Source organism: Electrona antarctica (assembly GCF_951216825.1).
Source record: "Electrona antarctica genome assembly, chromosome: 10".
NCBI classification, from domain to species: Eukaryota; Metazoa; Chordata; class Actinopteri; order Myctophiformes; family Myctophidae; genus Electrona; species Electrona antarctica.
The window spans coordinates 16,930,721-16,945,888 of record NC_136791.1 but is presented as its reverse complement, the minus strand read 5'-3'; the positions used below and the strand labels follow the sequence as shown (position 1 = coordinate 16,945,888).

The 15,168-nt window shown below is 42.3% G+C and overlaps 1 protein-coding gene across 3 annotated transcripts in view; it reads left to right on the top strand.

The window, feature by feature from the left end:
* Positions 1-9,642, top strand: part of LOC306931184 (A-type potassium channel modulatory protein KCNIP2) — a gene marked incomplete at its 5' end in the record, with an annotated part of 219,740 nt that extends 210,098 nt beyond the window's left edge. For 2 of the 3 annotated variants that reach the window (XM_079512416.1, XM_079512414.1), the window contains 7 exons: positions 3,536-3,656; positions 5,312-5,381; positions 6,364-6,434; positions 6,824-6,931; positions 7,047-7,151; positions 7,886-7,948; positions 9,466-9,642. In XM_079512416.1, coding sequence (XP_079368542.1) covers positions 3,536-3,656; positions 5,312-5,381; positions 6,364-6,434; positions 6,824-6,931; positions 7,047-7,151; positions 7,886-7,948; positions 9,466-9,513 — 586 coding nt within the window. In that variant the 3' untranslated portion in view covers positions 9,514-9,642. Of the gene's footprint in view, positions 1-3,531; positions 3,657-5,311; positions 5,382-6,363; positions 6,435-6,823; positions 6,932-7,046; positions 7,152-7,885; positions 7,949-9,465 lie in introns of all 3 variants that reach the window. The other variant, XM_079512415.1, reaches the window with a different exon arrangement.
* Positions 9,643-15,168: the final 5,526 nt, after the last annotated feature.

The window sequence follows — 15,168 nt, the reverse complement described above, 5'->3', positions numbered from 1 at the left end:
TGGTGGCTCTACTTGCCCCTTATGATGACTCATTTGGGGCCTACAATTTGCGTGCATGGGTGTGGGAAAGACAGCTGTGATACTGTACTGAAACAGTACGCAGATGGGGAAGTACCTGAATGTAAAACAATATAGTACTGTATGTATTCTACAGGATGTATTGAAGAGGAGAGTGTATAGCCTTGAGGAAAATGAGATTTGTTGGGAAGATTGATTGATTTGATTGAATACTGTATTAACAGTTTGCATGGACAAGTACAGGGAAGTACAATACAAGGATGAATCCAAGAAATCCTATTGGCTTGTTTCCATTGGGGCATGCGCTGTTTGTTAGTTACCACATTACCGCACCGTCTAGGATTAGAACGCCTCTACTTGACGCGTACACCTTCCCATACAAAGTCTATTCGCCATCACTTTTATACTGTAATCTTGTGGTTTAGTCTTGCATGGCCAGTCGACCGGAGTGCTCCTCCTATAGATCTCAGAACGCCTGGCTGTGCGAGACTGGTTTCATTTATTTTTGTTTTGTTTTGATGTGTCTCCTCCCTGTGTTGAAGTAGACCTACAGTAGACTATGTATGAAGTAGTGTCTCCTCCATAGATATATATAAGAAAGCTAGATGGCTCACCCACGCTCTGGCCAATGGAGAGCGACGTTGCTACGTGGCAGCCATCTTACCTCGGGGCCACATAACATGACAACGTTTGTAATACACCAACCCGTTTTTAAATCCGTCAAGATTTGAGCGAGTTATGACTGTTTTAGTTTGAGCTACCATGGAACATACTGTACTGTAGCCCCGAAGTAAGATGGCCGCCGGGTGAACTATACGTCAGAGATTCCGCCATCTAGCCTTTATATATATCTATGGTCTCCTCCCTGTGTTGATGTAGGCCTACAGTAGGCTATGTATAAAGTAGTGTCTCCTCCCTGTGTTGATGTAGGCCAGGGGTGCCCACACATTTATGACGTGAGATCTACTTTCAAAATGACCAGCTCAACAAGATCTACCCACTGAAAAAAATAAGTGTACCATTGCTGAAAATAGTTTAAATATATAATGTACCTGGGGGGGCTTTGGAATAGGGAGGGGGGAGAAATTATGACAGGCAGTTTCTGCTGTCAAAATATGTCCCCCCCGTATTTAACTTAAACGCCCAATGCATTCTCAATGGCAATAGCACAAACTTTGGCATGCTACTAGTCCTACATACTTACACCTAGAAACCCCATTCAAACCTATTTAGGTTCATCTTACGGTGGTCATGTTTGCCTGAAAAGAAATCTTTGAAATGTTTCATAGTTTTAGAAATATAGTGCTTTCAAATTTGAGAAATTCACAAAGGGGCTCAATGGCAGCTCTATGGCACGTCAAAAAATCACTTTCACCTAGAAACTCCATTCACACATTTTATAATTCAGCTTACTGTGAAGACAAATGCTGGAACTTTTTACTTTGAAATGATTTGTAGTTTCTGAGTTATTTAACTTAAACGCCCAATGCATTCTCAATGGCAATAGCACAAACTTTGGCATGCTACTAGTCCTACAATTGTAGGCCTACAGTAGGTTATGTATGAAGTAGTGTCTCTTCCCTGTGTTGATGTAGACCTACAGTAGGCTATGTATGAAGTAGTGTCTCTTCCCTGTGTTGAAGTAGGCCTACAGTAGGCTATGTATGAAGTAGTGTCTCTTCCCTGTGTTGATGTAGGCCTACAGTAGGCTATGTATGAAGTAGTGTCTCCTCCCTGTGTTGAAGTAGGCCTACAGTAGGCTATGTATGAAGTAGTGTCTCTTCCCTGTGTTGATGTAGGCCTACAGTAGGCTATGTATAAAGTAGTGTCTCCTCCCTGTGTTGATGTAGGCCTACAGTAGGCTATGTATGAAGTAGTGTCTCTTCCCTGTGTTGATGTAGACCTACAGTAGGCTATGTATAAAGTAGTGTCTCCTCCCTGTGTTGATGTAGGCCTACAGTAGGCTATGTATGAAGTAGTGTCTCTTCCCTGTGTTGATGTAGACCTACAGTAGGCTATGTATAAAGTAGTGTCTCTTCCCTGTGTTGATGTAGGCCTACAGTAGGCTATGTATGAAGTAGTGTCTCTTCCCTGTGTTGATGTAGACCTACAGTAGGCTATGTATAAAGTAGTGTCTCCTCCCTGTGTTGATGTAGGCCTACAGTAGGCTATGTATAAAGTAGTGTCTCCTCCCTGTGTTGATGTAGGCCTACAGTAGGCTATGTATTAAGTAGTGTCTCTTCCCTGTGTTGATGTAGACCTACAGTAGGCTATGAAGTAGTGTCTCCTTCCTGTGTTGATGTAGGCCTACAGTAGGCTATGTATGAAGTAGTGTCTCCTCCCTGTGTTGATGTAGGCCTACAGTAGGCTATGTATGAAGTAGTGTCTCCTCCCTGTGTTGATGTAGACCTACAGTAGGCTATGAAGTAGTGTCTCCTGCCCGTGTTGATGTAGACCTACAGTAGGCTATGTATGAAGTAGTGTCTCCTGCCCGTGTTGATGTAGACCTACAGTAGGCTATGAAGTAGTGTCTCCTGCCCGTGTTGATGTAGACCTACAGTAGGCTATGAAGTAGTGTCTCTTCCCTGTGTTGATGTAGACCTACAGTAGGCTATGAAGTAGTGTCTCCTGCCCGTGTTGATGTATTATATACAGTAGACCTTGAAGTGAACATTAATCAACTGAATCACAGGGGGAAATGAACCTTGCCACTGACATGAGACCTCAGTCTACCGTATTCCATTAACTCTGCCATCAATCAACAATCAATGGAGCAGTCCTTTAATGATCAACAGTGATACTGATCGGTGATTGATCAGTGAATGCTTTGTCTGCGAAATATCATTGCTGAATTTGGCTTATAGAACATCAAGTCAACTATTGATTGATTGAATACTGTATTAGTCATGACTGTAATCAGGACGTGGTACAGTCAGACATTCAGGCTAAAAGGATTAACATACGATTAGCATACGCTTATCCCACATACCAAGAGTCCGACAGTCATTAGTCCGACAACACCGTCGCTCCCGACATGCGTTGCCGGTTACAAATCACCCGTGCTGCGGGTTACAAATCACCCGTGGCGTCCGTGTGCTGTAAGGGTTAGGTTAGTGTTTGGGTAGGGTGTCAGACTATGACTGTCGGTCTCTTGGTATGTCGGAACAAATGCCTGCACCCAACACAACAACGTTCTGGGGTCTTGTTTCCATTGTAGTTCTATGGATTCAATTAATCAACATAGCATAAAAAAATAAAACAATAATTATACATGGCATCAACAAATACAAAATACTTTATGTACAGAGGACCTGTACTTTATGTACAGAGGACCTGTACTTTATGTACAGAGGACCTGTACTTTCGATGGGAATGTACATTTACCTCCCCTTATGTGGTCTCCTGATGGATGTTTTTTCAGCGAAACACAAACTGAACATCAATGTGTCCAGACGGTGACTGTGCTCTCTCTCTCTCTCTCTCTCTCTCTCTCTCTCTCTCTCTCTCTCACAGACAGCGTGGAGGATGACTTCGAGCTGTCCACCGTGTGCCATCGCCCGGAGAGCATGGACAAGCTGCAGGAGCAGACCAAGTTCACCAAGAAAGAGCTGCAAGTCCTGTACAGAGGCTTCAAGAACGTACGTCTGTCTTTGTTTGATTCATTGAATACTGTATTAACAGTTTGCAGAAAAGGCACAGGAAAGTACAGTTCAATACAAGGTCTACTAAGAGGACTTAAAACCCAAGAAAGCCCATATATGGCTTGTTTTCATTGGGGTCCTTCATATTCAATTAAATTCAATGCATGTGTCTGTGTTAGTGATGGGACGATAATCGCTAATGTCATTTATCGTGATAAAGAAACACTCATGATTGCAGAGATAAAAGAGATAAAAATGTATCGTGAAATTGTCAAGATCTACAAGCTTGTAGATCCGCAATTCTTGGCTAAATGTTCTCCCCAGAATAGCTGAGTGTTCAAGGGGGTAAGAAATAGGACATTTTAGGCATATTTTGATTATCTCAATGATATTGTTAATCAAAATTATTTTGCCACAATAATCATGACAAGCAATTTAAATTTTGTCCAATCCCTATAGTCTGTCTGTCTGTCTGTCTGTCTGTCTGTCTGTCTGTCTGTCTGTCTGTCTGTCTGTCTGTCTGTCTGTCTGTCTGTCTGTCTGTCTGTCTGTCTGTCTGTCTGTCTGTCTGTCTGCCTGCCTGTCTGTCTGTCTGTCTGTCTGTCTGTCTGTCTGTCTGACTGTCTGACTGTCTGACTGTCAGTCGGTCACAACTTCATTGCAAAGCATGGTTTTCGGGGTGTCTTGACAACAGATTGTCAAGCCGCCATATGGTGATTGGTGAAGCATGAATTAGGCTTTTGTTAGATAGCAGATGGAAGTCTCACCGCTTAACAGTAGGCGACAGTTATTAGAATCTAATTTGATATGATAATCACACGTACCACAGTTCATGGTCTGAGTAAGTAATCATGATGAATAGTGTGTACTAGGTAAAGATTTACTTACTGGGAGGTTAAGTACACTACACCTTCTCGGTACCAAGAACACAATGAACAGACTTGCTGTGACGGTCCGCTCCTCTGCCCTTGGACCTTGTATGTGTTTATTCGTTTTGGGACTTTTTTGTATTCTTGTTCCCTTTCAGTGTTGTCTTCCGGTAACTTGTTGTTTTCCCAGTACGTCTTATTTTGTAGCAATGTTCTATGCTTTCCTGTCTGCCTTGTTTGCTGTTACCTGCCTTGTCTCACCTCCCTGTATTAGTGTAACCTGCGTTCTGTTTGCCTGTTAACCTACCCCAGTGTTGATTGTCTGTTTCAGTTCACCTGTGTCTAGTTAATCTTTGTCTATAGCCTATATATGCCCAAGTGTGTTCAGTTCATTTTGTCGTCGTATATGATGTTGTGGTCAGTTCTAGTTTGTGTCTTCTAGTATTTTTGAAGTTCCTTGTTATTTTCCCAGTGTGGGTTTAGAGAATAAAACCTCTTTCACTTCTGTGCCTGGTCGTTCTGCATTTGAGTCCTACACCTCCATGTCCACACTGTGACACTTTAGCTCAACCGTCTGGGCACCTAGGCTGCCAAACCAGCCGGACGCCGTGCTGCGGGTTCGACTGCCGAGCCCGATGGCCTTTGCCGCGTGTCGTGTCGGTGGATTAACAATAGTTAAGCACACAAATAAAAGTATGCTACAGTTATTGAGAAACCACCTACAGTACAGTATGTGCTGATGGGTCAAGCTGATGAGTTTCCTGCTTATTGTCTGTACCCTAGGAATGCCCGAGTGGAGTGGTGAACGAGGAGAATTTTAAGACCATCTACTCTCAGTTCTTCCCCCAGGGAGGTGAGTGGTTGACTGTTGACAGGACTTGAAGGGGGAGAAGAATGTGAAATACATTGTAAAGCGCTATATAAATGCAGTCCATTTACCATAATTATTCTTAAAATAATTTGCCATTTGGCCCACGCGGTATCCCATTCAGTATCACTGTCAGTGTCAACACATGCGCCCCAGACAGCGGAGACTTAATATTCCACTGGGGCTTTCTAGGTTGAAACAATTATGTGTGTGTGTGTGTGTGTGTGTGTGTGTGTGTGTGTGTGTGTGTGTGTGTGTGTGTGTGTGTGTGTGTGTGTGTGTGTGTGTGTGTGTGTGTGTGTGTGTGTGTGTGTGTGTGTGTGTGTGTGTGTGTGTGTGTGTGTGTGTGTGTGTGTGTGTGTGTGTGTGTGTGTGTGCGTGCGTGCGTGCGTGCGTGCGTGCGTGCGTGCGTGCGTGCGTGCGTGCGTGCGTGCGAGAGAGAACTTGGATATTTTTAACTACTGTAGCTGCTAATTTTAGCCACCTAAATACAGTACCTTTGAAAGATGTTCCATCCTGTCCCAACAAAGTGCATTCTACTGTACTCACTGTTGCCAGATGTGCGAGAGAAACAAGCAACCATGCCCAAAAGAAGTGACTATATAGGGGACCCATGAGCACTTTAAAGTTTAAACCTACATCGGTTATATGAAAATAGATGATCTACAAGCTCATAAGGTGTTGCGATGTGACATGTTGTGAGCTTGTAGATCTGCTATTTTAAAACAAAACTTTTGAAGAAATTTGACAAAATTTGGAATATTTTTGAAACATTTTAACAACACAAATCTGGGGGGGTCTCTGGCCGAAAATATGAATACTAGCCTATATACCAGATTTAAACACTGGTTGAAACATTAGGAAGCAATCCCAAATAAGCAACTGCACTTTAGAAGCCTAAAGTCGCTTACAATAAGCGGACATGGCAACCTTGAATGTACATCTCTCTCTCTCTCTCTCTCTCCAGATTCAAGTATGTACGCACATTTCCTGTTTGAAGCCTTTGACACAGACAAGAACGGATCTGTTAGTTTCGAGGTGAGCTGTTTTTTTTTTTACAAGCTGTCACTTTTCCCTGAAGTGAGAACAAGGACGTCTATAAGCGAATATAGACATCATAGGCCACTGTGAGACAGTGATAACATGTACAGTATATAGCCTCTTATCTATGATATTATGACTGTTCTATAGTTAGTCTTTCTAACAAGACTAAATAGTTTTACATACATTGATTTTAACCGTTTGTGTACACAGTATACTGTATACATACTTTATCTCTGAAGCTGGGAATGCAGCCACGTGTCCTTGTAGTTTTGTAGTCTTTTACTTCTGCTACAATGTAGTATCATGTAGGGTGTTCAAAAGCTTTTAGCCCGACACCGACGATATGACATCTCTAAATGCTTCTCTTCTCTCCTCTCTCTCAGGACTTTGTGTTTGGTCTCTCTATCATTCTGAGAGGAACCATAAACGACCGGCTAAACTGGGCTTTCAACCTCTACGACTTGAACAAAGACGGATGCATCACCAAAGAGGTAATACCACACGCGCACACGTATACGTTCAGTCTGACTACATCGGCTGCTCTAAGCACGATATACGAGGGAAAGATGGCTGAAGATCTAACCCCCCGACTCCTCACGTTTGCAGGAGATGTTGGACATCATGAAGTCCATCTACGACATGATGGGGAAGTACACGTACCCCAATATGCAGGACGACGCCCCCAGGGAACATGTGGAGAGCTTCTTCCAGGTCACTCTGTCTACACGATACACAATACACTCTCTAGACTCCAGAAATAAACGCAAAACCTCCAAATGACACATATAAAATTAGATAAGTAAGATAAATAAGTCTTCTCTCTCCCTTTATGAAATCCCCCTGAGGGATGAATTATACAGGTATCACATTTAAAAGAGGTGTCATTGTCACTCACTCATACCAGATGTGAGGGTACAAAAAAGAAGAAAAAAAGACAAATCCAAACAAACAAGCAGAAAAAAAAACCTGTGTATTGCAGTATATAAATAGAATGTATATTATATGATGGGCAAAACATTTTGCAACCTACGTAGATATACAGAATATCTCTGCTGTCGAGCATGTGCAAAATATTTCAGGAAATTATGGAGCACAATACTGTCAATACACAATACTGTCTCATCACAGTTGGTATGGTGAGTTTATACATTGACACATACTTGCATGTGTCCGTATATTATCACTTGTTATTTACCCAAATCCAGCTCAAGAGGAGTTAGGAGGTTTTTGACCATACATGTGGAGATAGTAGTTTTGTAGATAGTAGTAATTTTGTAAGTTTTGAAGAACGTACAGAATATAATTTGACCGTTATTTAGCAACCAGGATGAATAGGATATACAGTATACAATATCTACATAATGGGTAAAGTATGCGCAAAGTACAGTGCTTGTTTTTGTTTTGTTGTTGTTCAGTGAGTAAATGTCTTGTACTTTTCCTTACAGAAAATGGACCGCAATAAAGACGGTGTGGTCACTATAGAGGAGTTCATCGAGTCTTGCCAAAAGGTAGACCAGAAAAATAAACATCTGCATATTCAGTTTCACTATGCTCTGTCTGAGGGCTACTTATTTTGTACCTGACAGTGACACTTAAGTAGGTATCTTGACACTTGACTTGACGTGACACTTGAAGGACCAAAATGTCTGTTCACAGCTTTGGCCATACATACATTGCACATAAAGATACCATTTCCCTGTTAATGCACTGACACTGACCATGATACTGGCCATGATACTGACATGATAATGATGATACTGACATGATACTGGCCATGATACTGACCATGATACTGGCCATGATACTGACATGATAATGATGATACTGACATGATACTGGCCATGATACTGACCATGATACTGGCCATGATACTGACATGATAATGATGATACTGACATGATACTGGCCATGATACTGACCATGATACTGACATGATACTGGCCATGATACTGACATGATAATGATGATACTGACATGATACTGGCCATGATACTGACCATGATACTGACATGATACTGGCCATGATACTGACCATGATACTGGCCATGATACTGACATGATAATGATGATACTGACCATGATACTGGCCATGATACTGACCATGATACTGACATGATACTGGCCATGATACTGGCCATGATACTGACCATGATACTGACATGATACTGGCCATGATACTGACCATGATACTGGCCATGATACTGACCATGATACTGACATGATACTGGCCATGATACTGACCATGATACTGGCCATGATACTGACCATGATACTGACATGATACTGGCCATGATACTGACCATGATACTGGCCATGATACTGACATGATAATGATGATACTGACCATGATACTGACATGATACTGGCCATGATACTGACATGATACTGGCCATACATTGCACATAAAGATACAATTTCCCTGTTAATGCACTGACACTGACCATGACAGTGACATGACACTGGCCATGATACTGACATAATACTGACCATGATACTGACATGATAATGATGATACTGACCATGATACTGACATGATACTGGCCATGATACTGACATGATAATGATGATACTGACCATGATACTGACATGATACTGACATGATACTGGCCATGATACTGACCATGATACTGGCCATGATACTGACATGATAATGATGACACTGACCATGATACTGACATGATACTGGCCATGATACTGACATGATACTGGCCAAGATACTGACCATGATACTGGCCATGATACTGACATGATAATGATGACACTGACCATGATACTGACATGATACTGGCCATGATACTGACCATTATACTGACATGATACTGGCCATGATACTGACATGATACTGGCCATGATACTGGCCATGATACTGGCCATGATACTGACCATTATACTGACATGATACTGGCCATGATACTGACATGATACTGGCCATGATACTGACCATTTAAGTAAAACAAAATGTGAGTGAGTACTTTGTCCACCACTGACTTTAACACTGTCTGTATGTCTCTTCTCTCTAAAACAGGACGAGAACATCATGCAGTCCATGGCATTGTTTGACAACGTCATCTAAGAGCCTCCAGAGGGAAAGCACACATGGTGGCTCCGTGGAAGTGTGTGCGTGCGTGTGAGCGTGCATGCTTGTGTGTGTGTGTGCGCGAGCGTGCTTGTGTGTGCGCGTGTGTGTGTCTGCACGCACGCTTGTGTGTGTGTGTGCGCACATGTGTGTGTGCGTGCGTGTGTGCGTGTGCGCGTGGACAGGCATGCATGCTTGTGGGTATATGTGTACAAGTTTTATATTTTTGTTGACCTCTTGTGTGTCGCTGCTGAGTGCGCCATCCTCCTGGACCGATGGCCACTCTCCAAGACAGTGTCTCCACCTCCCCCCAACGACACCCCCACACTGCCGCCAGAGACGGAGCGAAGACAAGAGGCAGGCTCATAGACACTGACGCACCACCACCACCACCACCTGTTTTATTTCTGACTTTACAACACGTTGTTGAACGAAAGAACTCCTCAAAGAGCGATGGTGTTGTTGAATCCCCCTAAACCCTGATCTAAGACCAACAACACTGAGGTTTGGAAGTTGTTGGCGGGGAAACGCTGGTCCCTCTGTGCAAACGCCAACCTGAAGCAGCTACACTAACTCCTCTCACTCCTCGTGTCATAATAAATGTAGAGGTGAATCCAGCACCATCTGGTGGAAGCAAAGGAGCAGAGATACTGCAAAGGGGGGGGGGGGGGGGGACTAGGGACCCAAAGGAAAGAAACAACAACGACTGGGTTGAACCGAGTGGCGCTAGACGTCACAGATGGAGACGCAGCAGTGTTGATTTCAATAAGGAACTGATTTTAATATCGCATGATGATGTCACTAATATTCAATTATGTATTTACAGAGATACTCCAAAGTCTGCCTGTCTGTCTGCTGTTCCTAGTCATCCACATGTGCCTCACCTTTTGTGTGCGTGCATGAGCGTGCGTGTGTGTGTCAATGTTGATTTTGACAGCAAAATGTTATGTAGTTTTAGTCAGTCTTTTGAATACAATTTCAAATGACTTGTATTTTTTAGTTGTACTGGATCTCTCCTCCACTAGTCTAGTTTTTATTTGTTTTCGTCAGTGAAAAAAAGGTATTTTTTTTCGTCATTTAGTCAACAAAATCAACAATGTGTGTGTGTGTGTGTGTGTGTGTGTTTTTGTGTCTGTGTGTGTGTGCGCGTGTATGTGTGTGAGAGCGTGTGTGTTGTGTGAATGTGTGTGTGTGTTAGAGAAAGACAGAGACATAATCTACAGTATTTAATCTAACCCATATAAGACTTGTGGAGTAAAACACCCAACTTCATTCTCTGAATGTGTCCCTGCGCCTTCCAATTACAATCCTAGGTGTGTGTGTGTGTGTGTGTGTGTGTGTGTGTGTGTGTGTGTGTGTGTGTGTGTGTGTGTGTGTGTGTGTGTGTGTGCGTGTGCGTGCGCGTGTGCGTTGACTGTTGTTCCTCTTCCAGTATTCCAACAGTGGGTATAGGCAGTACTAAGTTGACTTGCACAAGCAGCTTTGTCTTGGTGGAAAAAGTACTCAAATGCATTACTTAAGTAGTAAAGTATCAATACTGCAATATTTGAATACTCTACAAGTAAAAGTACATAATTCAAAAGTATTGGCATCAAAATGTACTTAATGTACCAAAAGTAAAAGTACTGTAGTACTATACAGAAGGTCACATTTCAAGTTTTCAAATGTATAAAACAAAATACAATGCGTTGCATTGCGACACATTTTGAGCTTGTAGATGTAGTAGAAATGTAAATAGGGCTGAAGAATGTTTTATAATAATAATCATGATCTACAAAGTAACTAGTAACTAAAGTTTAAAATACTTGTAGTGGAGTAAAAGTACAATATTTGCCTCTGAGATGTAGTGGAGTAGAAGTAAAAGTATTGGGAATTGAAATACTTAAGTACAGTACTTGAATACATGTACTATACATGTTACTTTCCACCACTGCCATACTGTGTATGTGTCCTCATTTATGCTCACTATGAGACGGACGGTGCCATTTTCTGCCTACGCGACCATGTGGATGGTTCTAACGTGTGATGACATTATAAACTGTTTCTTTATTTGTTTTTATTGATGAAAGAAGCACAATGGCTTCTAATTAAACGTGCACATTTTCCAGGGAGGGAATAAAGAGGCTGCAGTTTCTATTGGATATACGGAACACTCAGCCATGGTGTTGTTGGTAGGCAGGTTTGTGAACCGTCCACAGTCCACCTGCGTCACAATGGCACCTTTTACACCAGGGTTGAACTGGTTCCATTCTTTTTTCTTTCTTTCTTTCTTTTTTTTCACTGCATAATTTTTTTAAATTGAACCAGTTCCGAGTGTTTCCACTGAAAATGAATTAGTTCAGAAAACCTATAAGTTGTTTTGGAAATGGAACCATAACATAATCAAACGGAAACCTTGAGTCTAACCATTCAGCAGTGGTGGAAAAAGTACTCACATTTTTTAGTTAAGTAAAAGTACCAGAAAAGTCCTGTAATCAAAATGTACAAGCATCAAAATGTACTTTAAGAACCAAAAGTAAAAGTACTATTGTGCAGAAAGTTCCATTTCAAGTTTTCAAATGCATAGTCTATTTTCAAATGGCTGAATACAGTATAGGGTATAAGTCCTTAATGTATGGTTTGTAATGTTTTCAAATAATTGCAGTAGAGTAAAAGTACAATATTTGGATCTGAGATGTAGTGGAGCAGTAAAAGTAAAAGTATTGGAACTTGGAAATACTCAAGTAACGTACACATATCTCAAAATTGTACATAAGTAGGCTACATGTACTTAGTTACTTTGCACCACTGCCATTCAGCTATGCCACTCACAGCTGGTGGAAACGCACGCCGGATCGCGACCAGTTCCGTGAAAGCAGTTCTAGAACCAACATTCTTTTGGTGGAAAAGGGGCCATAGTGTGTGTAGATGGACACGGTGCCATTTGATAATGAGCATTAGTGAGGACCAATTATGTGAAGGTTAGTTTGAAAATGGCTGTGACGTGTTCCCTATTTTATATTTCGTCATATGACGATGTCGTGCAAAAATAGCTACAATGAAAAATAGCTCAGAATAGAGACACCAGTGTCCATGTGGTTAACCCTCTAGGCTCCTATAGACCAGGGGTTCTCAACGTTTTGGGCTGGGGGCCCCCGGAAATGCTTTGGCCATACATCTCTTTTTCCAGGGTCAAGGCCTGAACTATTTGGGAACCCTTGCTCTAGACATGGGGACCGGCATGCCACAATTGTACTAGTCTTATCAATAACATACATTCAGTGGGAATTATTAGTTTACCAACGGTGTATTTGTACTGTATATGTGGTTGCAGCAGGTTCTACCAAAAAAAAACATTTATTTTTATTTCATTTCACTAATTCAAAGAAGTGTGCATGTGTTTGTGAGAGCTTTTAATGACATGCTGTTCTCACCCATATCCACCCCCCCCCCCCCCCCCCCCCCTCACACCAAAGAGTCAAGACACAGGAATCATTTTCAGTCACAATCATTGTAAGTGTGCTGTGAGAAATGGGTCCCCAGCATAGAAGAGAGAGAGGGAGATATGGTTTAGGGCAGGGGTCTTCAACAGGGGGTCCGGAACTTCATAGGGTGTCCTCTCAGAGTTACTAAAGGGGGGCACCAAATCTTTGTGTGATACATTAACCACTTCAACCCTATTGCTGAAAAAATATCAAGCTCACAACACCTTGTGAGCTTGCATCGGCTACTTCAGCAAAGAGGTTTGTTGTAGAAGGTAAAAGGAGCAGACCAAGTACAGAGCCTAAAGGTCAAGTTTACTTAGTGGTTAAATGTCTGAAATAATAAACAAAACATTAATTTATACAATGCTGATGATAGTCAACAGAGCTATCTATGAAATCAATGAAAAGGTTTAATCTGCAACGCCATTGTACAATGTGGGGGTCCCTGCTTCATCTCTATCTGCTAAGGGGGTCCTTGGCCTGAAAAACATTGACGACCCCTGCTTTAGGGAAATTGATGTGGGGACATTGACCGTCTAACATGGCATGATAGTTAGTCTCGCTGATAACACTTCTTGTCAGGTTGACGATGGGTGGAGCTACGGTGACCGCTGAACTACTCCTTTAAACCTGAGCATCCCTATTCTGGGGGTAAGCATTCATTGTAAATAGCCGATCTAATAAGCTCGCAACAAGTCGCAGCGCGATGTGCTGTGAGCTTGTAGGTCAGCTATTCTTGCCGAAGAGATTTGGTGGGAATAAAGGAGCAAACCAAGCAGTGAGGGACGCAAACTAGTTTTATGTCCCAAGGTGAGAGGGACTTTTGCCCTAGTTTTAGAACGCGACGGAGGGGCGCTGTCTCAAGTGAACTTGCGCCACGAGATACACCAACGAACGAGCTAAAGCGAGTCAGTTTCCGAGTCGAATGTTGCGAAGTTTGCTTGAGCCGACTCAACCCCTGTCTGAGTTGCGACACGATAGGCACAGAATAGTAAATCCTCGTCGCCCCTACAATGAACACAGCTCCTTCTACCCCCTCCCACACCGGGGCAGAAATTGGGGGTCGTGTCAGGGAGTCAACAAAATATATAGGCCAGGGTTAAAGTGGGACCCCATGTGGACCCTTGTCTCGGAGCTAATAGGGTGACTGAGGTTCCACACTGATGTTGTCATTATAGTTCTGGTGGGGTCGTTGACTTGCGGAGACATTACTAGCATCTTTCCGCCGGTCATCAAATGATTGGCTTAGGAATGCGACACACAAATAAATCTCCATGAATTCAAGGCTTCTTATGTTCATCATCACAGATATACAGAAAGGTCTTTATATTACAGAGCGAATGAAGAGGAATATAAGCAATAATGTGTAGAACACATTAATCACCTTCTCATTCATGGCCAAGATTCTATTGAATAATACGCATGAATGGTGTCACACAAATACCTTCTTATCCTGTTGTGGTTCTTGAACAGTATGCACTGCACTTCCAACCTTTGTCATTTCTTATTTCCCTGTGTTGCTCTTTTCACTTATAACCACTTGAACCCTTGCGTTTCCATTTTGAACATTCGGTTTAAAAATATCAGATCTTACAGTACAAGCTCACCGTGCACTGGGACGTGTTGAGAGCTTGTAGATCAGCTATTTTCGGCGAAGAGATTTGGTATAGAGGTAAATACACGCAGATCTAGAGTAGAGCCCTGGGGTACTCCAGTCAACTAACTATATCGTCTCGGTCGGGTGGAAACCTCATATGTCCAAAACTGTCACTTTAAAAAAAATGTTTTTGCAAAAGTAGCAGATCAAAAAGCTCAAAGCACATCGCTTTGCGCCACATTTCAAGCTTGTGGATCTGCTACTTGACGCTTTTGTGAGACGCTGTACTAGTAGTGTGAGAATGTGAGGCGTTAATTTGAGAAAAAACATAAAGTTAGAATATGGAGATAAGAGGTTTCTGCAAACTATATAATAGGGTTTAACTGGTTATGTTTTTTTTTTGTTTTCCCCCCCCTTTATTTTACTTTGGGGGGGAATAGTGGGTCTGTCTTCGTTGGTTCTCCTTGCCAGTGCAGATGTTGACTTCCACTAGTCCTGACCAGGAGTAAAAAGCTGTCTATACCCGCATGTACTGTGTCTAGAGCAATGAGAAGCTACCTACTAACCCGTTGTACTGACAGTGTCTAGTGA